The sequence below is a fragment of the Melanostigma gelatinosum genome, assembly GCF_949748355.1.
Source record: "Melanostigma gelatinosum genome assembly, chromosome: 2".
NCBI classification, from domain to species: Eukaryota; Metazoa; Chordata; class Actinopteri; order Perciformes; family Zoarcidae; genus Melanostigma; species Melanostigma gelatinosum.
Window position 1 is genome coordinate 17,557,363 of NC_136635.1, and position 24,881 is coordinate 17,582,243.

A 24,881-nucleotide genomic window follows, 5' to 3' on the forward strand; every position below is an offset into this window, starting at 1 on the left:
GTGCATGGAGGATGCAAATTGTTCTTTTTGTTGAATACTATGGCTTGATTGCTACTTTTTTCCTGACACTCTGTCTCTGTGGAGACTGAGCCTTGAAAGCCTTGAATGTGTGGGACTGTGAATAGGATAAAAGCTAGGAAATGGAAGAAAATCAAAATAACTGCATAAAGGCCTAGAACAGAAAATTGCCCAAAAAGAATGAGTTATTGAAAAGTGGAAAATTACTCTTGTTTTTCCACCAGAAACATCTTGGCAAACCAAAAGACTGCTGACAGATTCTGCTGTCTGAACAAAGGTTAATTTTCCACCTTTTGTCACGAGGGCAGTGAATCTGTTCGACATCGGTCCGTGAATATTTTGGTCATTTGATTTCCGTTTCAGGAACGGGTATTAAAAAATGTGTAGTTATTTGATTTTAATTTCAAAATACAAAAATAAAAATACAAGGCGTTTGTCTTGGGATGAGCAAAATTTAGCAAAAAAAAAAGGGATGAGCAAAATTGAAAGTTAGATTTTCTATTTTGTAGAACAAAAGATAAAATCACCAAACAGAAATTAAAAAGGCCTGTTTTTTTCATATTCTGAGACCGGATGTGGTCAGAAGGAAAGAGCGCCGATGAGGATGGTATCCAGCATCAGACTTTTGACAACAGAATCTCCGTGCTTATGTGCACATCAAACCTGTCGTTTCAATTCATTATTCTGCACATCAACAGGCATGTTGGAGAAGAGGGCACACAGCTCCATGAAGAAATATGAATGACTTCAAACTTTGCTCTGCTTATAACACCCTCAGGACGGTTTGTTTTTAAATACCCATTTCTGAAAGAACAACTAAGTGACCAAATGATACACCAACCAACGTTACCTGTGCCTTCTGCTGTAATGTCAAATAATGAACTGTGTTGTATAGAAAACACGGAGAGGGTTTGCTAGCAAAAAGAGAAAGGAGGGTTGTACAGGGATGTTTTACGGGGTGATTCTTACTCTGTGGCCGACTGGTTCACCTGTACAGGTGTCAGGGGTACATTAAAGCCAGGATGAAGTCAGAGGAGAAGAGGAGGACTCGCTACCACGGTGGACATGGTACTGTATATAATGTTTCTTATTGTGTGTGTGTTCAAAATTGCTTGTCTGGGTTTTGACATCGGTGAGCATGTATTCCTCAACAGAGTGTATATGCTTCAACTCCCAGGGCTTTTGTTTAGACACAAGTTAGACAAAGAGCGATCACAGTTTGCCTCGGAGTTGCAATTTCTTTTATTGCAGTCTTCATCATGATCCACCTCTCACAGTATCTCATACACCCATTATTGGATTGTGACAAAACTGGGTAACCGCTGCTCCGTTTTAGGAATTGCAGGATTGACCCCAGTGTGGTTCGTCAATTGCAGATAAAAACATGGTTATTGATTGGCACCACGGGAGAGGCATATCGTTGTTGGGGAACAGAATGGTGTCCTGTGATTTACTGAGAGAGTCCAGTGAGAGCTCTTGTAGGATTCGATCTGAGGCCTGCTGGGACACAAATGTGGCTCCTTAGAAAAATCCAATCGGTCTATCATCTGTGCTCCTGATTTGGTGATTTGTAATCGATCCAAGAAAAACATGAAGGACTGTGAATGAAAACACTGTAACATGATGACAAATACACCCCCCCCCCCCCACACACACAATTCCACTCAAGGCCTGTCTATGTGTGCACTACATTGTGTGTGTCTCTTCGGGCTTTCTCCTTTTCCTCCATTGTGCAGAAAGTTGGACAGACTTTTGCTGCAGAATTATCGAGTCATACTTTTTTGCTATTTTAATTTTGCATATCATCAGTCGTCTAGCTTTACTTGCAGAACATGATAAAGAATGATAACAGCCTTGCCAATACATAAATATTATGATAATAATTTGAATAGTTATAATCCTTGCCTCTCACAGACTTGTTTTGTTGTTCTGTTCTTTGCTGCGGAGGCATCACCTAGGCAGGGGAAGCCAGCAGCCTCAACAAACTGTAGGAAAAGGCTTGTTCTACCACGGAGCTGAGCTTAGACACCCTGGAGACAGAGGAGAGTGTAGACGCCAAACTGGAATCTTTCTCTGACGAAGCCTTCAACAATCTACAATATGAGCTGACAGAGCTATAAAGTACATTTAGTCCCCAGCTCATCTGCTCGAGGTGTACCAGGGGCTGTTTCAAGTTATCATTTGTGCCAGTCATCGTGCACAGCGCTCACTGCAGCAATATCCCCAGCCTCAGTGAGGAGGATACTGAAGCCTGGCTGCCTGCAATGTCTTTATATGCTGCTCTGGGGCATTTTTTCAGCTTTTTTTTTTTGGTTGTTTTTCTCCATCCCTTGACGAAATAGCAGAAAAACTTTACAGTGTAATGGAAGCAAATACACCATTAATGTCGGTCTCATACAGCTGAAGCAAGAGTCAACATCTCTCCCACAGCCTCAACACAAATTACATGATATGCTCCAATATATCCGAATATACTGCAGTCCAAAGAAAAGGTATTTATGCAGGCTAAATGTTCAAATGAAAGATTTATTCTACATTTGAAATAAATTAAGAAAATGACGATAAAGTGGTTCACAAAATACACAAACACTGAATGGGTAAGATAATGGGTAAGGGTGCTGCGTGTTTCAGAAAAGTATTTCAATATCTGGTGAGGGAACCTGTGATGGAAAATGATTGAGAGTTTGTGGTTTTACTACATACGATCAGGTTGCACAGGTGCTCATGTTATGATGTTGATCTTTTGTATATACTAAGGGATGCACAAAGCAACAAGTCTGATCTGCATGTGTACCATGTTTCCATTACTATTAAACTGTAAGAAGAGCGAATAGTGCCAACAAGCATCTATAAACGTGAGTGTTCACCATGGAATTGTCTGCAGATTATCAGTGTATTTGAGATGTGTGTGCGTTTGTGTGTGTGTGTGTCAAAGTTCCATGTTCCATGTTCCAATATAATATGAAAAATATTGAAATTGTAATTTATTTTCCTCTTCCAGTCCCATTCTCTGGGATAAAGACCTATGTGGATCCAGACACGTATGAAGACCCCACTCAGGCTGTGGAGGAATTTGCCAAAGAGATCGACCCCTCATACATATGCATCGAGAGGGTGATTGGTGCAGGTAAAAGAGAAAAAAGTCATTCTTAACCTCTTGCACACGGCGCCTCTGGTTATTTTTTAGATTCATATTCAGGGTTACATTAATATTGTAAAAAAAAAATCCCAACGACCGTTGACTAGCACCTGCAATCGAGAAATGGTCACATTTAATGTTGAGTAATATTTTTATTTGATAAGAAATGTTAAAGCTCATAAAGTTTGAATTTAAAACTTTTACAGCCACTCTTAGCAAGCTGATGTTAAAGTAGTTTATAGTATTGTACTTTAGGGGAGCAAAGCCAGCGCTGCTGACTGTGAATGTTCGATGGTTCATTAAATCGAACAGATTGTGTCTGCTATTTAGCCCATGAGTAATTATGAAGGTGCCTTCCATCTGTCTAGTTTCTGTAACATGGGCTCCATCTGGTGGAGGCAGTGTGTACAGATGTGTAAATGGCAAAGCAACTGCTGATTGCTAGTGTTTCCACATTTCTCTTTAAGTTTTAATCAGTTAACCACAATATTTATTTCACCTGATTCGATGAAAGCAAAAACATACGTGTATACTTTACAAAGAACACAAAATAATAATAAATGATGTGGGACGCAGTTACTGAATATATGTATTGTTTTCATTCTTTCATTGAGTTCCAGTAAAGTCTTATGATATATGACAGTGCACCCTTTTATGTATTGGGTTGTTCTGACAGGTGAATTTGGAGAAGTCTGTTGTGGTCGGTTGCGCATACCTGGAAGGATGGACATCGCTGCAGCAATAAAGACACTTAAAGGCGGCTATAAGGAACAACAGAGGCGAGACTTCTTACGTGAGGCTTCAATCATGGGACAGTTTGACAACCCCAACATCATCAGGCTGGAAGGAGTGGTCACTAGGAGTAAGCTTTCTATGCGTATCTCTCTGGCTGTGTGTTTTTTCTTTCTTTAAATGCTCTCCTCTTCAGCATCAGTTTTACTTTAGTCTTCACTTTTTGTCACTAAAATCCTGTCGTTTACCTTTTCCTCAGGCAGACCAGTAATGATAGTCGTTGAGTACATGGAAAATGGAGCGCTTGATTCTTTCCTCCGGGTGAGAGGAATACATGGTGACAGATGTGCGCACGTTTCCTGAGTAATTGTTGTCCCCCGTACGTCACAGTTGTCCTCTCTCTTTCTTTCTTTCTTTCTTTCTTTCTTTCTTTCTTTCTTTCTTTCTTTCTTTCTTTCTTTCTTTCTTTCTTTCTTTCTTTCTTTCTTTCTTTCTTTCTTTCTTTCTTTCTTTCTTTCTTTCTTTCTTTCTTTCTTTCTTTCTTTCTTTCTTTCTTTCTTTCTTTCTTTCTTTCTTTCTCTCTCACAACCACTCCAGACACGTGATGGGCAGTTTACAGTGCTCCAGCTAGTCGGCATGCTGCGCGGCATCGTCGTGGGCATGACCTATCTCTCAGATATGGGTTACGTTCACAGAGACCTAGCTGCTCGCAACATCTTGGTGGATGAAAACTTGGTGTGTAAGGTGTCTGATTTTGGCATGTCCAGAGTCCTTGAAGATGACACTGAAGCAGCCTACACTGCGAAAGTGAGTGTGGATCGAACAGTTACTGCAGGATATTACAATCTGATATATATTACAGTGGCTTGTTCTGTGTTATTGTTTGTGTCAGGGAGGAAAGATACCAATACGCTGGACGGCACCAGAGGCTATCGCTTATGGAAAATTTTCCACAGTCAGCGATGTGTGGAGCTACGGCATTGTCATGTGGGAAGTGATGTCATATGGTGAGAGGCCCTACTGGGAGATGTCCAATCAAGATGTAAGCTACCGATCATATTAAAAAACTCCATAACCACTAAAGCGTAATCAACACACACAAAAAAAGCACTTGTCATTAACTTATTGATGTTCATCTCAGGTCATTTTATCAATTGACGAAGGCTACCGTCTACCAGCACCAATGGGCTGCCCTGTGACACTGCACCAGCTGATGTTGCACTGCTGGCAGAAGGAGTCTAACCAGCGCCCACGCTTCAACAATGTGCTCTCTTTCCTGGACAAACTCATAGTTAATCCCAGTGGTCTGCTCACTCTGGTGAATGATGTGCAGAGGTAACTATCAATACATACAGACACTTGGTGAAAGGACCATGAAAAACAATTGTAGGTGCATTCAGGTGCTTGTGAGACGCTTCAAAATGTAATGTTAGAGCTCCCAAAGCATCATATTCATGTGTTATCTGTAAGAATATCAAATCCAGGGGACAAACATCAAGCAAGCGGGGACATTTTGAAAAGGATTTTGTAAATGTGGTACAGCGATATCACCGGACAATAATAATTCAGGGTCAAAATCAATAAAGTTGTAATAATGACTGTGACTGATTATTTACATGTAAGGCAGGTTAAGGTATGTATTGGGAAATGATAAGTGATAATATAGGGTCCACAGAGTTTGTAGGTCTAAACCACTGACATGGTAATTTAAAGAATATTTATTATTCAGCTCAACTAGATGTTAACTTGTCTCTTTGTATTCCTTAACTTTCTGTTTGTCGTGTCAGTTTCCCTGACTCGCCAGAGGACATGCCAGACTACCCTCTTTTCATCTCGATCGGCGACTGGCTGGACTCCATCAAAATGAGCCAGTATAAGAACAACTTCCTTGCAGCAGGATACACAACGCTGGATTCCATTTCAACAATGAGTATAGAGTGAGTGAAGCCAAATTAAACAGAGTGCAGCTATAGTAGAAAGGAGTGCTCTAAAAGGAAACAAAGCATCAAAGGAACAGAAAAAAATGTGGAATTGTACTTGTGAGTCCATCATCAAGCAAGAACTGATCTGTACAGTATGCGTATGTATGTAAAACTATATTATTACTGCTAATACCAGTATTACAGTATTTTGTCATTCTATTCTAAATATGGTTATTGCTCATATTATCAAGTTTTCCCAATGTGCAGATTATTAACTTGATTGCATGTTTGTCATGATGTACAAATAGCTGTTCTGTTGGCTGTTCTTGTGTAACTATGTATTCAATCTTCTCCCCTTCAGTGACATCAGGCGTATCGGGATCTGTTTGATTGGCCACCAGAGGAGAATCATAAGCAGCATACAGTCACTTCGCCTGCAGCTTCACCACATCCAACAGAGTGGCTTTCAAGTATGAGACGTCACACAAAGACAGAATGTGTGTTCTCACTGAGCCGGAAGCAGACCAGACATCCTTGGCATCGTCATTCAATTAATCGGACAAACACCAGACTGTTAGGCGTAACAGGTACCACACGCTGCTCATGTGAGAGCGGGCCGCTGCTAGACACACATGTGGTCTAGGTAATACACACTCATCATCTTGTGGATCATCGTCACTACAGCCTCCACAACAACCAACCTCTCTCAGTGTTGGCCAAATGCCGTCTCTTAATTATTTCAGCAACTGCTAGCATTCACTTGAATTATGGGATTCTTTACTCTATTCTTTATTCTATTCTATTCTCTATTCTTTAGTGTCTATTCAAGTGTTCACCAATACCTCTTCTCTTTCCAAGTGACAATCCAATGGTTTCTATTGACTTTGAATGGTCTCAAGTCAGTTACCTCATGACCAGAGAAGAAGTGGATAGAATAGAGGGTATATGGTAATGAATGGTACAGTATGCGATTTCAACAACAACCTTTCCAGATGGATAATGAAACAATTCACCAGGAATAAAGATTGACAGAATGGTAAATACAATCATGTTTTTTGACCTGAAGACCGCTGAATGTCAAAGATTTTGTAGAAATATATATACGTTCTATCCTCATGATAATGCAGTATGTCTTGTACAAAAAGTCTTGTGAAAATTGTATGTTTTATTCAGTATGTTTGTTCCTAAATAAACAACCCTATTTTAAAACTTTAACCAGCTTTAACCAAGCTTCAACATCTACCTGTTAATTGCTTGAGCAGATTAACACACACACACACACACACACACACACACACACACACACACACACACACACACACACACACACACACACACACACACACACACACACACACACACACACACACACGCGCGCACCTGTATCCATGGATGCACCCTGTCTCAAACACATGCATGCAACAGTGTCCTCTTAAATGTCACTCAAGAAACTGACATGTTTTCTGGACATGAAGAATTGTCAGGTGAGTTTGTCAAATGGGTGATTATGGTAGGTTATAAATGAAAGACATACAGACCATACAGGGCTAAAGAAAGTGGCAAAATGTGTATTGTTTAGATTTCACATGCTATTGTCCCTTTTTTACAATAATTATCTATAGCAACTCACATAAATAAACTACAAATGAAATTGCAGGGATTGCAGTCTATTTTCATTTCATAAACTCTTTTTTAACAGTAATGTTACAAGTTAGGAGGCACTCTTGTTTGGCCTGTAGGGGGCAGGCTTGAGTCAGCGCACTCGTTTCCCAGCAACACAGTGTAAATAACTCAGTGTAGCTTTTGTTGGCTTGAGAGCATGAGAGAAATGAATGAAATACTGGTTTCACCCAGGTCATTTAATGAGCTAGCTTAAGGGAGCGTGAAGTTAATCGTGAAAGCAAGATCTCAACGCCAAATAACAGGTACAATCTTGCACTACAAAACAGTTTGGAAAAGGATAATGCAAGCTATCATGTTAGCTTCAACTGTAGCGAACGCTGTAACGTCAAGCTAGCTAAGTCAGGTTTCAAACATGTTACGCGTTAGCTTACTTTATGCTTTCTCATGTTGGGACTGTCTTGTAAAATTGGAGATACAACATACTGCAAAGGAATTGTCCAGTGTTAGCTAACGTTAGATAGTTAAAGTTACTCCCCATATAAACCTAGCAAGCTGAAGTAATTAACGTTATCCCAGTGGCTAAACGTTAGCTACGGCTGCTAGCAACAGTAACAAGAGATTAACTAGTTAAATAGCTGTTGGCGAATGTTAATTACGTTAGAGACCTCTAAACACGTTAGCTTAAGCTAACGGTTAGCTAACGTTATGTGTTGATGAGCCGTTGCTCTGTAGCTAAAAAACACGAACTTCTCTTCACGTAAACATTTAACGTTAGTTTACGTTAAATGTTTTGCTAGGGAAGGGTCGATGTTATGCTAATTAACTATGCTAGCTAAATGGTCTCAGGGAAAACGCGAGTTACCATTACAAAAGTTAAACGTAACGCAATAGAAAAGGCAATTCGTTTCAAAATCAAAATGAGTAAATTCACTGATAACTGCACACCAGGTTGAAGTCAGCGCAGACGCATCTTTTACCGAGAGCAAGAAGTCAGACTTAAAATCAGTGTGGAAGGGCAGCGTCTGGTAACTGCCGATGATAACAACTGAACTGCAGTGTGTGCAAAGGTTTCTGTTACCATCTAGCTTTTAGAGTGTTTATGGCCTCTTTCTTGTAGATCAGACAGGCCGCCGATGGGGCTGTTTGACAGGTTGGCCGGATGGCTGGGGTTGAAGAAGGAGGTGAACGTGCTGTGTCTTGGTTTGGACAACAGTGGAAAAACCACAATCATCAACCAACTAAAGCCCTCTCATGTAAGTCTACCCAATGTTTTACAACGTCTTTATAGTGATGTTACAAATTTAGGACTACGGTAGAAGTGAGTTTCTGACAAAAAATGTTATTCACTGTCACTCATGTGATATTCGTGTATCTGCCAAATCAGTGATTACAGGAGTTGTGCACATCTGTATTCCGTGTTACTGTGTCTCTGTTTTCCTGTAATTATCTGCATTATTGTCCCATAACCATCTACATATCACTTGGTATGGTTAACTAGTATTTGTATGGTTAACTAGCAAGGAATTTAAGTAATGTTGCCTAATACGGTTTGTATTTACAACATGCTGCATTCGTCCTCCAGGCTCAGGCGCAAGACATCGTCCCAACCATTGGCTTCAGCATAGAGAAGTTCAAGACATCCAGGTAGCTGTTGAAATCAACAACTTAAGTTAACGCAATATGTAGCTCAAGAAATGTGAAGTCATCTTCTAAAAGTTAGATACTTCTGTCTAAAGTAAATTCATATAATCTTGGCGCTATTCGGAGATATGACGTTTTTTTAAAAACACTATAAAAAGTTTTCTCTCTTCTGTTTTTGTAGTCTTTCCTTCACAGTATTTGACATGTCTGGTCAAGGCAGATACAGAAACCTTTGGGAGCACTACTACAAGTGAGTGTGCCAGTGCTACAAAAGCACCAGTCCTATTTGCCGTTTGATATGCTCTGCATATTCATATCTGTGATCTCTCTGTACTTCTCAGGGAAGGCCAGGCTATCATATTTGTCATTGATAGTGCAGACAAACTGAGGATGGTCGTAGCCAAAGAAGAACTGGACACATTACTAAACCACTCTGGTATGTTCATGTACATTTAGGATGATTTTTGAACTTGCGTTTGTATTCTAAATAGTGTTTCACTGTTGTGTCTTTTTTTTTTTTTTAAATGCGCAAACATTTCGTTTTTGCCAAATACACTTTTTGAAAAGGTTTTTTGGGTTGCACAATATTGTTCCTCATTAGTAGAACTTAATGACCTTACTACTTTCCTACATCACCCTCTCACGCTCACTGCAGATATTAAGCACAGGAGGATCCCCATCCTGTTCTTTGCTAACAAGATGGATGTCAGGGATGCTCTGTCTTCTGTCAAGGTATCGCAGCTGCTCTGTTTGGAGAACATGAAAGACAAACCCTGGCACATCTGGTATGAACATTCATGCACACTTATTTCCATTCTAGCATGCCAGGATGTCACGGTGTTTTGCATGTTTTAATATGATGTGTTGATATGTTTCAGTGCCACCGATGCTCTGAAAGGAGAAGGTTTACAGGAGGGAGTGGATTGGTTACAAGGTATGATGAGAGTTCATATGAATGAAAGTGGGAGTGCCCGTGTAACTGTAGAGTACATGTATATCAACTCACCTTTTACCTACATTATATACCGTTTGTATTAAAAAACAGTTCCATATAAGAAATGTTGAGTTTTGTGTATAGGAACAGAATAACTTGAGCAAAGCTCTTGAGCTAGCATCTGCATTTTACTTGGATATAATGATGGCAAGGTACACAATATATGCATCATTTTTAGACAAACAAAAAATGTTAATTTCATTTTATTGTGTTCTGTATAACTTTTACTTTGTTTCCTTTTAAAAATTTGATTATTTTTCATCCTCATTTCAAGCAGTAACAAACCAGTTAATCCTACTAATGTGTACCATTTGAATATGTCTTTGTTTTTACTCCACATTACGGTAAAGTTTGTTTTAATGTATATCTGCCTGAAAGATCAGAAGCAAAGTGTAGTCTGTTCCACGACCTCAACATCATTTTCTTTTCTTTTTATTATGTTTAACGCCCTCATTCAAACCCTTCCATAGATCAAATTATGCAGTGAGTACTGTGTGTTTTATAAGTGTTGTGTTATTTCTTGTGTCCTTGTATAGCTGTAAAATAATGTATTTAGAATGTATTTCCTTACCGTGTGTACTTTGTTATTAGGACTTTAGTCCTGAAGTAGCTGGGTGAACCACAAGGCTATTCTGAACAGTACACTACATGATTATTATTATGGCCAAAAGAATCCACGTTCATATTATCGCAATATCTATAGAAAACTTGAAATTAAATAATAACTTCATATAGCTTTTTTTTTATTTTTTTTACATATTGTGCTCTATATTTAGCGGATTAAAAGCATTTCTCACATTTTTCCAGATCAAATCAAAACAATGCGAACGTGAGGGCATGAGGATGGACGCGTCAGAAGAAGAAGCATCCATGGAAGTCTTTTATGTAAGACGGGTGGACCCTGTTTTCAGAGGGACCATGGGATAGTTTTTACTCTGGTGTTTAGATAGTTCCTGGTGGAGTGTGGTTTAATTCGAAATACTCAGGATGTCTTTTAGAAAAGACGTGTGTTGTTGGGTGTTTTTATTTTGTGTGTTTTAGCCCCTCAACTGTCCTGTGTCCGACAAATGGTATATGCCAGCTTCGCTGAAGAGAAACCATGTTTCACAGCTGATTGATTCAGACTAGCACCACATTATACCCGTGAGGTATTTTGCTCACTGTTAGATATGTTCAGCCTTGTGTGTTGTGATCATATCCGTTTCCACTGCACACTTACAGCGGAGGATAAATGCTCTAATCTGCAATTTTATGGCCACTGCTTGAGAGCAGGTGACAGCCTCCATGCATCAGATATCATTCTAAAAATGCTTTCGCAATGAGTTACGGTATACGTCAGTCTGTTTGTAATGGACTACTACATATAAAACAACCTGAATAAGGTTAATGTTAAGGTTTATGCCAAATGCTCCATTTCTTTTCTTTTTTCCTTCGGTCTCTCAGGACCTCAGTAGATACATTATAATTTGTGTTTTGTTTGAAGTTTCACAACAGTTCGACGATACCAACATGTTCATGCATTCCAGTGCACATCGCCTTTTTCAAACTTGCATATTGGGCCATCTCACTGTCGCATTCAAATCAAGATTTGCTATATTTTTGCTGCAGCTAATAGTTCATGCTTCTCTGCTCATGTATGCTTAATGATTAGGATTCAATGTTGTAGATTTTGTTGGGCCTATTGTAACTTGTGGCTAAGCTTTTTTGTCATGAAGTAAATTAGTTTGCTTAAAACTCAAAACTAGTCTTTACAAAGCTATTTCATGACCAGTGGTTTTATCTTTGCCTTATTTCAGTGCTCAAACCAAAACAAATGTACCGGTAATCCAACAAACTGCATCCTACAATTGACTCTGTCCTTCAATGATTCAAAGGCAGAAAGAAAAATCATCTGCTCACTCTGCACACAGTTTTTAAGGCAAGCCTTTGATCTTCTTCTTTAGTCTCTGACTGAAAGCTTGCATTCAAAAAAAATCTGTACAGATCAGAGTGTGTATAGCAAGTGAGAGGTGTTTCCCTGTTTTGGGGTAATTTCAATACAAAAAGCAACAACTGACAAAAATGTATGATCTAAAATAATAATATTTTATTTGATATACTCTGTGGTATCGTGTCCATAACTGTCTCATCTGTAAACCTTATTTTAATCACAAATTGCAGAAACTACAAACGCCCCAGACCGCCCACCCACACATATCAGTATCCCTGTTTAGACTACCACAGGGGGACACCAAGGTCCAGAATATTCTACTCATGGTGGCTTTCAGGACACATCGATTTTGAAATCCATTGTACATTTCAAAATATACAAGTGAAGATTTTAAAACATTTAGACCCATTGAGCACGAGTTCACTTTAGCATCAGAGACGTTGTAGATTATTATCAAATGAGCTGTGTGTATTTTTTTTATTACATTGTATGTGTTTATCTTTTAAAGAATAAATGCTGTGGAGAATGAATATTGTTTCATGATTTTAGAAGTAATGTCACTTTGGTGGCACCTTTCTCTGTGTGTCTCTTGTGCTCTCTTACTAACATCTTGAGCGCTGCCAGCAACAGCTGCTCATTAAACCTCGAGCCCTTGAGCCCTGCAGAAGTTATTTGGTTAAAACATAAGCATTCATTTTTACAAGTTGTACAAGAGGATTTCTGTTGTGCTTCTTTGCAGCAGGTTGTTAACAGTTGTAAATTGTGTGTCATGTTATATCTTTATGTTGACACGTGTATGTATTTAGCATTATTGAGCTACAGACGCCAGAGTGTCCCGGTCATGTGGCAGCCATCTGTCAAACATGCAGTTAGAAACCATGCTGTCTTCCGGAAGTTTTGGATTTTGGCACCGGTATCGCACAGAATCACTTGTCAGACGTCAAGCAAAATCACATTCAAATCAACATTAAAAAACAAATTGCTTTTATTTGTTATGTTATTTTTTTGTTTGAATGCCCCACAAAATAATAAACAATGCTTTTGAGCCTTTTAAGCTGAATCAAATAACGTTTTCATTATTGTTCCCTAAATTAACAAGATACAATATTAGAACGGAAAGGAAAACACCTGCCAGGCCGAGCAACAAAAGAATAAAAACCTTTATTTAGTCGAGCAGATTTGGTTCACAGAGTGATTCAATCTGCAAGACAAGACATCAGAATGAAACATTGCATCACCTAATGAAATAACTGGCAGATGAAGAGAAATCATAATGATATGAATATAGAAAGAAATAAGGACATACAGTTGATGCAGTCTCATCAATTCAAACGTTTTCTAGCAATGTACACCTGAGGCATATTTTTTGGCCTCTGTCCATGGTGCTGAAACGGGGGTCGCCGCTGTGTACGTCTAGTAGTTAAAATATACTTGTGAAGTATTTGTCTTTATGAGCAAACACCTCAGTCAGCACGTGTCTCTCGTCGTACTTTGTCTGTGTGTGTGTGTGTGTGTGAGCGCGCATGTGTGTGCGCGTGCGTGCGTGCGCCACAGTTTTTTTAAGTGAGACTCGCTGGGTCATTAAATCTCTCCTACTGCTCTTCAGGATCCATCCTAATTGGATGTCTGTCAGATTTGACAAGAGCAGCCCATTAAACGACTCAAGGCAGAGACGGCCATTAAGTAGCTATACAGTTCATTGATGAAGGGAAAGTGACAGGAATAGCATACTTAATTGATTTCTAATTGATAAAAGGTGGAGAGCATTTATACGAATTCTGCCACACTGGGCCCAAAATCAGGAGAAATACTGGACTGAACGAGCTTGAATTCGGTCGAATTGCTGCAAAATCCACTTGACGAATATGATTTAAGTAATTATTTTTTAGATAAATGTACCGCTCCACCGTTTTCTTCTGTGCAAAGCAAAGGGGGCTTCAGTGCGGTTTCTCATCCTCCTGTCACGTCAAAAAAAAAAAAAAACTGTTCCTGTGGAGCAAAGTTAATTGCGGTTGTAAGGTAAAATACCGGCTGAGGAGCGAGTGACAGCGGATAAAAGGCCACATGAAGTATGGCTGCGCAATTAAGCGGCTGTTACGCACAGAGTTTCAAGGAGCCACATTAAGTATGAAGCACATTCCATCTGCTCATCCACAAAATATTGATGATTTAATGTGTAAAAATGCAGCATTAAAATTCATGTCTTGCCATTCAGTGATTCAGTGGTTTAAAAAATAAGCAATCCCCTGTTATTGAGCAAAGGAATCTCTCCTCGTCCAGTCAGATCGGCCAGTACACTGTGACGTGGTTCTATTGCAAGGTGCTCATTAAGAGGGACGTTTGGTTTCTCTGACGTGTGTATCAGTCCTCCGACGGAACATGCCCCCTTATAAGCCTCAGTAAGTCACCCGGGAGTCCTCCACCAACGATTCATTTAACTGTTCCGAGACTGTTCCGATTTCTACTTCTGCTCGCTGTTTTCTGCCTCAGGTGCCCCATCACATGACTCTATAAATACTTGAGGTACGTTTTGCATGCGTTTTTCAAGCTTTTGTAAACTGTTTAGGCTTGTTTATCAAATAGTATTTAAAAATGACGATTTCTTATTAATTTAAGCACGGCCAAAGTGGGGATCTTTAGATGACAGATCATTCTCTACAATATCATTTGAATACGGCTGTCTCGAACTTGGCTTGGTTATATTTCTGTAGCGAATGCTGTGCGTAATTTAAATTTTACGCGCATGTTTCCGGGTAGAAGGAGATGGAGAAGAGAAAACATGTTTGATCCAAAAGCGCAGACACGAAATAGAAGACACATTGTGATTATTTGTACAACAATTCTCACATATGTGTTTGATCCATTTATATTGATGTTGGGAATATATATCCTAGATATAGGATGTATCTAATGTAGCTGAACTGTCTTTGAGTCTTTGCCTGAAGGAATCGAAAACGAGTAAAATCGAGTCTTTACGATACATTTTTACTTTACTCATTGTGTTGATGTAGATTGACGAGCACCACAAATGACCTACACTGCGTTGCAAGTCAAATTCCTGGAAAAGACAGCTTTCAGGGCCACGAGCCCTGAAAGCTGTCTTTATTCTGTTTCAACAAGTCAATACGTGTTTGTTCAGTTGACCCTCTAATCCGACTAAAACCTGCAAAAATGTAAACCTTCTATGGATTTCACACGAACCAAAAAGGTAAAATGTTGCAGAAAACTAAATGCCAAATTATTGTTCTTTATATACTCATCGTACTTAATATCTGATCGTCGCTCCTCCGTGCGCCAAGCAGGTCTCCATGCCCTCCCGTTCCTAGCGGAAGACAATGACCATCCATGTAGAGGGGCTTGTGGCTATCGCGATCTTCTATCTACTGATCCTGTTCGTGGGCATCTGGGCGGCATGGAAGAACAAACACTCCGGGGAGGCGGAGGGCACCGACCGCAGCGAAACCATAATGGTCGGAGGGAGAGACATTGGATTATTTGTCGGTGGATTTACCATGACAGGTGAATTTTGTCTATATTATTCAGTAATAGGCCTACTTGGCTTTTAGTAGCTATTATCACAATAAAACATATCTAAATGATCACTTAGGTCTGTTTTGGCAAGTTTAATCTTTTCTTTTTTTAACATGTTGAAGTTAGATAATTCCAGTTTTTTTTTCTAATGTGTAAAATGTGTCCTTTTTTATTTTTTACTGCCAATATTTTAAAAACCTTCTCTAGATTGTCTATTAACACAAATGCCAGATGTAATTGTTTAATGTGGTTTCCCCCCTCTGGTGATAACATGTTGTATGTATGTATGTGTGTGTATGTATGTATGTATGTATGTATGTATGTATGTATGTGTGTGTATGTATGTATGTATGTATGTATGTATGTGTGTGTGTGTGTGTGTGTGTGTGTGTGTGTGTGTGTGATTTTTTTAGCGACATGGGTTGGAGGAGGATATATAAATGGCACAGCTGAGTATGTGTATCTGCCTGATTATGGCTTGGCTTGGGCTCAAGCTCCCTTTGGATATGCCCTCAGTCTTGTTGTGGGTGAGTGGATTAAAACAATACAATACAGTTTGATATTATGTGTGATCAGGAGCATAACGTAGGGATTCTGTGTCCTTCTTTCTACCTATTAACAGTGAAATGCAGCCCACACATTAATATATTGGCTTTTTGACCACATACCTTGAAATGGATGGTTTTGGGTGCTAATCAAACCATCTCCAGTGGTCCCGTGTTCATCCTTCTAAATTTTAATTCCTCGTTAAGTCTTAAACCTGTTGGTTCAAGTATCAGTCTATTTGAACAAATAAAAAACATTTTAAACTGCATATTTAAACCATGCCTGTTTATATAGAGGTACACTTGAAGGTGCCTCAATTCAATGTGCCTACTCTTTGTCCCAGGGGGTCTTTTTTTTGCCAAACCCATGCGCTCACGCGGTTACGTCACCATGTTGGACCCGTTCCAGCAGATATATGGGAAACGCATGGGTGGCCTCCTCTTCATACCTGCACTCATGGGAGAGATCTTCTGGTCCGCGGCCATCTTATCCGCCCTTGGTGAGTTCATGTTCCCATCTACAATGAAACAAATTATTCTGGTGGCCAATAAGATCAAAGTGAGGTCTTCTCCATATATATCTGTATGCCATAACATTTGCTCGTGACCTTAGGTGCTACTCTGAGTGTCATCGTGGACATCAACATTAAGATGTCAGTGGTTATCTCAGCGCTCATTGCAATCTTTTACACCCTGGTTGGAGGACTTTACTCTGTGGCCTACACTGATGTCGTGCAGCTCTTCTGTATCTTTATTGGCCTGGTAGGTTGATGTTGAGCACAAGTTAAAGATAGATGATAGCAACTAGTGTAATTAAATAACCCTCTTCAGTAGATTTACTGTGTTTGTCGCACCAAACATACTTTGACCTCAACTTAAAATGTGACAAATTACGCACATGAATAGTCACAGATGCTGCTCCAAAGGAACACACTGACATGAAATGATACTGCAAAGATGTATTTGTGACACATTGTCTAAAAATGATAAGATAAGCTACGGTGGGATAATACATTGATAAAGTTATGATAACCATTAAACCTATTTGTTTTTTTGTAACTGTTTAAACTTGTTTCTGGACGTCTACAGTGGATCAGTGTCCCGTTTGCTTTGACCAACCCTGCGGTGTCGGACATTACCGTTACTGCAGTGAAGCAGGTGTACCAGTCGCCTTGGAGAGGCAGCATCCAGAAGGGCGACACCTGGGTCTGGATCGACAACTTCTGCCTCCTGGTACAGTCCCCACGCCTTATCCGTCCCTCACCTCATCAGAATTTAGTCCACTGTGACCAGCACTGGGTCTAAAGGTCTACAACTGATTTCATTGATGAAATAATATCAGCATGCCAGGACTATTTGATGACTTTATGAAGTGAAAATACTACAGCGTGTTATCAAATCATTTAGTGAAGGACTTTCATGCACTCTCGTTACACCTTTATGCAGAACTCTCCTTATGGTCCTTCTTCAAATCGAGGCACTAAGGATAGAGGATGTCTTATGCTGTACAGATTATAAAGCCTTTTGAGGCAAAGTGAATGCAATTGTCATAACTGTGTCAGGCTTTAGTTCTGCGAATGTTATTCACTGGTCTCTAAATGTGCTGCAGATGCTTGGAGGAATACCCTGGCAAGTGTATTTCCAGAGAGTCCTGTCTGCCTCCTCGGCCAACTACGCCCAGGTCCTCTCCTTCCTGGCTGCTTTCGGGTGCCTCGTCATGGCTGTGCCCTCCGTTCTCATCGGGGCCATCGGGGCGTCCACAGGTTAGAGAGCTCACACGTGAGCCTGCAAATGCACAGTCTGTGTGTGTGTGTTTGTTTTCGGGGGAAAGGCTCTGGATGGGTCCATGTTGCCCTTAGATCTGAGAGAGCCTGGTAAATAGCAGCTGGTTCACCTCATCCATAATGAAGCAGCAATCCAGTTAATAACCAATGCTGGCTGTGTAAATATTACATTAGAGGGAGGCAAGGGACCAAATTAGAGGTTTGATCTCCAGATTTTTAGGCGTCAGATTCCTTGGTGAACATCTGAACGCACAACTTTGTTTTGTTTTGTTTTAACATGGAAATAACAAACATGAGCTGCCACTGCAAATGTTAAATGAGAAGATGGTTTTAAAACTCCTGCAGACAGTAATATTTGATTTGTTAAGCTTATTCCCATTATCAGTAGTTTCAGTCTCTGGTTTAATGAGCCTACAATTGTGGAAAACAAGTGTTGCAATGCTATCATATTTCATTTTGTTGTGATCATGCATGTTTTGTTCCAGCTTTGAAATTGTCATACTGTATAGTGACTAAGCTATGGCATACCGTTCCAGTATTATGAATGTTTAATTGCAAATTACCTTCTGAGGAATTTGGAAAAGTTGCGTTTCTCTGGAGGCCATGTGGTTATTAATACATTTCTTTGTGATACAGTTCAAGTATACTGGCCATATTGGTTGTGTCATTCATTCTCTCCCTTACTCAGACTGGAACCAGACAAGTTATGGTGCTATTCCTCCTAAAGCCAAGGACCAAGCGGACATGATTCTACCCATCGTGCTCCAACACCTTTGCCCGCCGTTCGTCTCTTTCTTCGGCCTGGGTGCAGTGTCTGCAGCTGTCATGTCGTCTGCAGACTCCTCCATCCTGTCAGCCAGCTCCATGTTTGCGAGGAACATCTACCAGCTCGCCTTTAGACAGTCGGTGAGTACAAAGTTTATACAACATCCATATTTTGTTTCCGGCTTGTTTGTGGCTGCTTGGCAAACGTCACAATCCTGTCCCCCGCTCGTCTCTGTCTCCCCAGGCGTCTGACCGTGAGATCGTGTGGGTGATGCGTATTACCATCTTTGTATTCGGCGGCCTTGCCACGTTGATGGCGCTGGTGACTGGGACAGTTTACGGCCTCTGGTACCTGAGCTCAGACCTGGTTTACGTCATCATCTTCCCCCAGCTGATCAGCGTGCTCTTTGTCAAAGGCACCAACACGTACGGCTCCGTGGCCGCCTACCTGTTCGGCGTGGTGCTGCGTATAGGCGGAGGAGAACCCTACCTGCAGCTGCCTCCTTTCATTTATTACCCTGGCTGGACCACCGAGCAGAGGATACACCACATAACTGGGGAAATGGAGGAAGTTGTCATCCAGAAGTTCCCCTTCAAGACCATGTCCATGCTCGCCTCCTTCCTGGGTAACGTCGCTTTCTCCTACCTGGCAAAGTACCTGTTTGAGAGCGGCAGGATTTCACACAAATACGACTTCCTCAACGCAGTGGTGTCCAAGCACAGCGGAGAGATCATGGATAGGACGACGCTCGTGACTCGTGGCAACAACATCGGGCTGTCGGAGATGACGCCCGTCAAACCGAGGCTGAGCGTGACCTTGGCGGCCGCCTTCACACGCCGTGACACGCTGCCGAAGGAAACGGTGGTGGAGGAGGAGGAGTCCAGCTCTGAATCCTCCCACCATGACGAAGAATGACAAACTCAGGATGTGTTTAAAAAAATACGCTGAACATGCGAGGGAACTGTCAGAGAACTGGTTACTCTGTCAAATTCTCCATGAAGAAGTACGAGACAAGAAGCAAACGTCCTCCGATGGGACTACAAAAGAACCACATCCAGCATGTGGTGATTGGATAACGGCCACATGACAGGATATATAGTGTAGCAGCTTGCTGATTATCCGCACATGACGTTCTCTTTTCTGTGAAGTACATCAACCATTCACTCATATTGCTCTTATATATATAGTTGGGTGTAATGCATACTCATCCTCTTCTGAACTGCTTTGGAGATATAGTTAAAGAAAACGGACTTCATTTGATTGATTTTGTTTTTTTTATCACTAAACAAAAAGCAGATCAAACTACAGCTGAGTGGAGATAAGAGATGCTGCACAGAGTTTCTACCGGGGAGAAGTGGTGAAATATTTGACGAACAGATGGCAGGTAGTTGACCTGTACAGCAACTATTATAAAAGCTGATTGTGAGAGAGAGTTGAAGTGAAAATAGATCAACACATTTTGGAAAACAGGATATTATATAATTTTAATGTGCCATAACAAGCCAATCAATTCATGTTAAACAGACTGTAATGTCATACATCCGACATATTAACCAACACCCAAAACTGATTTAGTTTGACACAGTTTTGAGAGGCAATCATGTCTCTTCATTATTACTGTAAACATATCATGACTGTGAATCAAGAAAGAAACAATCCATGTACTGTGCTGAGTAGAAGATATACAAGCAGTAGTGACCGTAGTTGACTTAAAGCATTAGCTAATATTCTCTTTAATGTCAGGTGTAGAAGCAGTTTTAATCATAGGAATCGGTGTAAATTTGTGTTTAAAATGATCTTGTATTCAACCGCCTTAATGAAGATCATGAAACTGTTTTATTTCCACAGTTGTGACTGGACTCTGGTCAGACTGCAGCGAACAAAGACTTGAATGTGAATGTAATCAAGTAGTGTACTTCTACTGGTGTTTGTGTTGTTTTAGTTTGTGATTTTGCAAAGTCAAACAGTAACTGTTGCAGAACAATGTGGCGGCAGGTTCTGCTTCACAAATCTGTTCTATTTATTTGTGGTTAACGGCAGATTATTTTCTCTGTGATGTGTATGTTTGTATGAATATGAATATAATTATAAAATATGGAGAAAAAAACCGATATATAAGAAAACAAATCATGCTGGTTCAAATGATTCACACAAGAAAGAAAGTATGCTGTCGAAATGTTTATTTATTTTTGATGTCATAAGAGATGAAACATAAAAAAAAAGAAGAAATAATTTCAGGAAAATATATAAACTCTACTTTTGGAACAAGATAAAATTGGTATTTCTCATTTTTTTTCTTTCTTGACTACTAGAGATACACTTTGAGAATATTGCAATTCGATTTTTTTTCTTGTTTTTTTTCTTTATTGGAGATGATGCTGAAATGTGGAGAATATCATGATCCACGAAGTTCAGGGACATATGATTTCTTAAAACAAAGCTATGTTGACTTGGGTTCAACCAAAGAGTGAGTCTCCACTGTCAGATTGTTGTACGTCAATAACTTTAGAGGCCCGAAGAGGTCAGATTTACTAGAAATTGAGGATCAGAAAAGTCATGGAAGTAACAATGTTTGTGTCGCAGAAATATATCTTTTTCAGCTGTCCTGTTTTATTCATCTATTTGTGTTCATGGTGCTTAATTGTGGTATCTCAGACTTCACAGCTTCCGTCTGTTACTTTAAAATATAATTTAAAGAACATCCTCCCTCAGATAAAGGCTCAGGTTGAATTTGCAGCCGGTCCGGGCTCTTTCTTGTCTGTCGGGCCCCTCAGCTAGCTGGATGGTAGACGGAGAAAGAGAGCATGTCCCAAAACGTGACTGAAATTACAATCGCTTGGCTAGCATCTTTGTCCCCCTTCATGGCCACAGTGAAAGACAGCATCTTAAAATAGCTCTCGCTGTCTGGTTATTTACATTACCTTAAGTGCTGTACTCTCTCTCATCTGGGACTCGGGGAGGAGCCACCCGGGGGTGGGTGTGGCTGCTGGTGGTCAGTTAGGGAAGATGGACTCCGGTGGGGGTTAGAGGGAGGCGTAGCTTACTGGCGCCCGTTGCCATAAAATCCACCAACTCTGATGCGCAGGAATGACGCAGGTGCCCCACCCATCCACCGCACTTCCTCCCTCCATCGTCCTTTTTGATGTCCTTGAGAACCAAGGCCAATCACATAAAATAGAACAGAGGGTGGAGGGGAGAGAGAGAGAGAGAGTGTGTCCCATCTCCATTCATAGAAAGTGCCTCAGAAAGCACTCATGATAATTAACAATTATGAAGGAAAACTGATGCTTGTCCAAAAGTCAATCCATTTATTTAAGGCTTTGCGGGCGAGTAGGAGTGTTGGGGGATGGTTTTTGCTTTCTTCTAGAGTCCATTTGGATGTGCACCAAAACAGATTTATTTATGACTGCTGGATATCTTTAGAACCTCCTATGATGTCTTTCCAGGAGTCATTGATGTTATACTGGGCATATTTTTGTCCTGCTTTTGACATAATGTCCAATAGGTATTTGTTTTTCTTCTCTTCTCTTCCAATGAAAGCTCTATTTGACTGAATTTTGCCCACACAGTAAGAGCTCTGAATAATGTTGTTGTTGCTGTTCCATTTATTAAAAACTTAAGGGGGACTTAATCCACTGGTCACACAAACAACCCTCTTGTGCCGTTCAGCTGCATTACCTTCCGTCTCGGTCTGGAGGAAGCTACTTTAGGCTCCGGCCGATTGACGCACAACATATTTGAGAATGTGAAGTTGAACCGTTTTTTACTAACTTCCTTCATTTTATCTGCTGCAGCTGTTTGGCTCATTTTCCCAGACGAACCTCGAGAGATAAACACTGGGAATCGAGGTCCGACTAGAGAGCACTTTCCCTCAACGTGGACACGAGGAGATGAGATTACAGGGAGCAGACGGTGCATTCAGATAGACATCTGCTCTCTGGAGTCAGGCATAACTTTAGAGAGAAGACTCAAAGCAAGGAGACTGTCCAGGTATCGCACTGCTGGCTGGAAATGTTATTTGTTCAACTTTGAAACACCTGGAATTAGACCCAGATTTGTGCTTAATAGCCACTGATATTGTTTGGTCAATTTCATTTAACAAGCATAACTAGCTACCACCTTACATAAATGAGGTGGACGCAATAGCATCAACAGTGTAACAAGAGTCAGCAACTTCATGTATTAACGTAACATTTGGATTAATTTAATAAGCACTACACAGTACAAGAAGACACACAGATCACGGCAGAGCAAGTGAGGAAGTCATGTTGCATTTTTTAGTTTAAAGGGGCCAAGTTTAGACATGAAGATCAGTTTACTCCTCATGAGAACAGTTTAATAGTTTAACTAGTATAACTGGGGGCTGAGGGGAAAGTTAGGTATGTGTCTGACAGGGATGGTCCAATGAAAGATTACTGAGATGCATAGGAATGTTTTGGTGCTTGGCTCATACCGGCAAATAAAAAGATTTATCAACTTCTGCTGCTTCGATTTTCTTTTTTGAATCCGTCTCTCACAGGTTGCCCAACTTTGTGCAAAACAAACCTGCACTTGAGTCGGGGCAGTGCCTCCAACCTCAGAAAGCTTTTATCTGACAGAAGCTCTAAACAGCCTCTGCTCGCAACCACCATCCTGTCAGAACTGTTGCAGTGTGAAAAACACTGAAACGCAGGCTGGAAAGCAGGGTTCATATTTCTTATTGCCAACAACACTTGACATAATACATATATTATGTTTTATCTTTGAATAAAGTATGTTTTTTTCAGTTTTTCCACCAAAATGTGTTATTCATTTCAAGGGTTTAACTGCAGCTCCATACAGCCATTCTGCACAGAGAAGGTCAAACATCCAAAGTGAGGTAATATTATGGAAACACATGTTGAGTTTATTATAATAATTGTGTCATTTGAACATGATGTAGAGCGTAAGACATGGTTTCTGGATCAGACTGTCTCTTGTCCAGATAGCGTGGCACCGGGCAGCTCATATCTCATCTGTGGCTGAGGCAGGACACGATTCATGTCCCTCTTAAGTAATGTCTCCTGTAATCTCATTGCAAGGCAGCTAATTGAAACATTGGAAGAGGGTGAGGGATGGAGGAGAAAAAGAAGTGATGTATGTTTGAGAACAAAGTAAATATTGTGTGTTGTGCATCAACGTAAATGTGGAGGGAAAACAGTTTTCAACTTACTGGCACAAACATGAAGCTTTTGTTAATACAAACGTACAGACGCATGCACAAACATAAAATCATGTCTAATTGTTTCCCATATATCTCTCCATCTCCGCCATTAGTCCCTCCAAGCAGCTGAGGAGCATCTTTAGCGAAATGAATGAAGCGGCTGCTCTAATCGAATCAGCCAGGAGAACCTAATTATAGAACCAGCTTTGTTCCACTCGGGCCGACTGCAGGTAGAACCGCCTGGTGCTCAACATAGCAGTGGGATGACTGCTCCGCAATCAGCAAATTCTGATTCTTAATGAGTCAGAGCCATGAATCAGCTTCACTGATGCGGAATTAGAGCTGTGAGTCAAACAGTTACTCAGATCTTCCGAGACGAGAGTTTTTACAAGTGGTGGAGAGCCGTCAGCTCCAGTCGATCAATAGGAATCTAATCGTGCCGTTGGACCTGCATGTATGGGGAAGTCAGTAGTGCAGAGAATGTGAAAGAAAAACAAAAAAGAGAAAATCTAAGTGCATTAGCAACATAAAAAGAGTTTGAATATGCAAACTTCTTTGAGCAAAAAAGCAAAAATTCTCACCTTTAAATACAAAATGCTGTGCTAAATCACACGTTACCCTGGCGAGGGTTGCAAACATAATAAAAAAGGACTCGTTTTATTACCCACATTTCAGATGTGAGAAGTGGAAAATTATAATAAATGCAATTTCTTGCCTTTTGATTCCTGTCAAAATGTTGCAGAGTCTATTGCTGTGAATGTGTAGTGAGTACAACAAGTGTGTGAATTGTTTATTGTCACATTACAATAGTAGCCTTACAATAGTACTGCACTGTAGCTTACTGCGTTTCAGATGAAAAAACGTGTAAGAGAAAAATAAACTGAAACAGTCAAACTAATCACAATCCTCATCTTTGCTTAATGAATGTAGGATTCATTGTGGTGCAAACCAGACTGATATCTTCAGTAATACATCATATTCAATGTACAGAATGAAAGTCGTTCTTACTCTGCATTATTTTAAATCCTGACTTCTGCATGCATTATTTGCATTTTTTCTCATTTGTATAATGAT

The 24,881-nt window shown here is 40.3% G+C and overlaps 3 protein-coding genes across 4 annotated transcripts in view; all 3 read left to right on the forward strand.

Annotated features, from left to right (window-relative positions):
* Nucleotides 1–6,287, forward strand: part of epha6 (eph receptor A6) — a gene marked incomplete at both ends in the record, with an annotated part of 48,469 nt that extends 42,182 nt beyond the window's left edge. The window contains 9 exons of the mRNA XM_079289575.1: nucleotides 1,016–1,086; nucleotides 3,020–3,145; nucleotides 3,834–4,019; nucleotides 4,149–4,210; nucleotides 4,487–4,696; nucleotides 4,782–4,931; nucleotides 5,031–5,224; nucleotides 5,677–5,826; nucleotides 6,173–6,287. Coding sequence (XP_079145701.1) covers nucleotides 1,016–1,086; nucleotides 3,020–3,145; nucleotides 3,834–4,019; nucleotides 4,149–4,210; nucleotides 4,487–4,696; nucleotides 4,782–4,931; nucleotides 5,031–5,224; nucleotides 5,677–5,826; nucleotides 6,173–6,287 — 1,264 coding nt within the window. The remainder of the gene's footprint in view (nucleotides 1–1,015; nucleotides 1,087–3,019; nucleotides 3,146–3,833; nucleotides 4,020–4,148; nucleotides 4,211–4,486; nucleotides 4,697–4,781; nucleotides 4,932–5,030; nucleotides 5,225–5,676; nucleotides 5,827–6,172) is intronic.
* Nucleotides 6,288–7,611: 1,324 nt separating this feature from the next.
* arl6 (ARF like GTPase 6) lies at nucleotides 7,612–12,529 on the forward strand. 2 transcript variants are annotated; one of them, XM_079294507.1, is made up of 8 exons: nucleotides 7,612–7,736; nucleotides 8,552–8,687; nucleotides 9,017–9,078; nucleotides 9,257–9,325; nucleotides 9,417–9,511; nucleotides 9,731–9,860; nucleotides 9,954–10,009; nucleotides 10,877–12,529. In XM_079294507.1, exons 2-8 carry the CDS (start codon nucleotides 8,568–8,570, stop codon nucleotides 10,900–10,902), a joined length of 558 nt encoding a protein of 185 aa, XP_079150633.1. In that variant the 5' UTR covers nucleotides 7,612–7,736; nucleotides 8,552–8,567; the 3' UTR covers nucleotides 10,903–12,529. The 2 variants fall into 2 exon arrangements, with proteins under 2 accessions (XP_079150633.1, XP_079150632.1); XM_079294506.1 differs by lacking the exon at nucleotides 10,877–12,529 and having other exon boundaries at nucleotides 9,954–10,219.
* Nucleotides 12,530–15,334: 2,805 nt separating this feature from the next.
* slc5a7a (solute carrier family 5 member 7a) lies at nucleotides 15,335–19,540 on the forward strand (the record flags this gene model as incomplete). Its single annotated transcript, XM_079290409.1, has 8 exons — nucleotides 15,335–15,518; nucleotides 15,944–16,057; nucleotides 16,420–16,575; nucleotides 16,689–16,837; nucleotides 17,165–17,308; nucleotides 17,685–17,838; nucleotides 18,548–18,765; nucleotides 18,869–19,540. 8 exons carry the CDS (start codon nucleotides 15,335–15,337, stop codon nucleotides 19,538–19,540), a joined length of 1,791 nt encoding a protein of 596 aa, XP_079146535.1.
* Between the last annotated feature and the right edge of the window lie 5,341 nt (nucleotides 19,541–24,881).

Bases quoted from the DNA above. Each gene is read 5' to 3' on its own strand.
- arl6 (XM_079294506.1), top strand. From the start codon at position 8,568: ATGGGGCTGTTTGACAGGTTGGCCGGATGGCTGGGGTTGAAGAAGGAG. The intron at 9,079-9,256 runs GTAGCTGTTGAA...CTGTTTTTGTAG, and splicing joins GAGAAGTTCAAGACATCCAG to TCTTTCCTTCACAGTATTTG. The intron at 9,861-9,953 runs GTATGAACATTC...GATATGTTTCAG, and splicing joins GACAAACCCTGGCACATCTG to TGCCACCGATGCTCTGAAAG.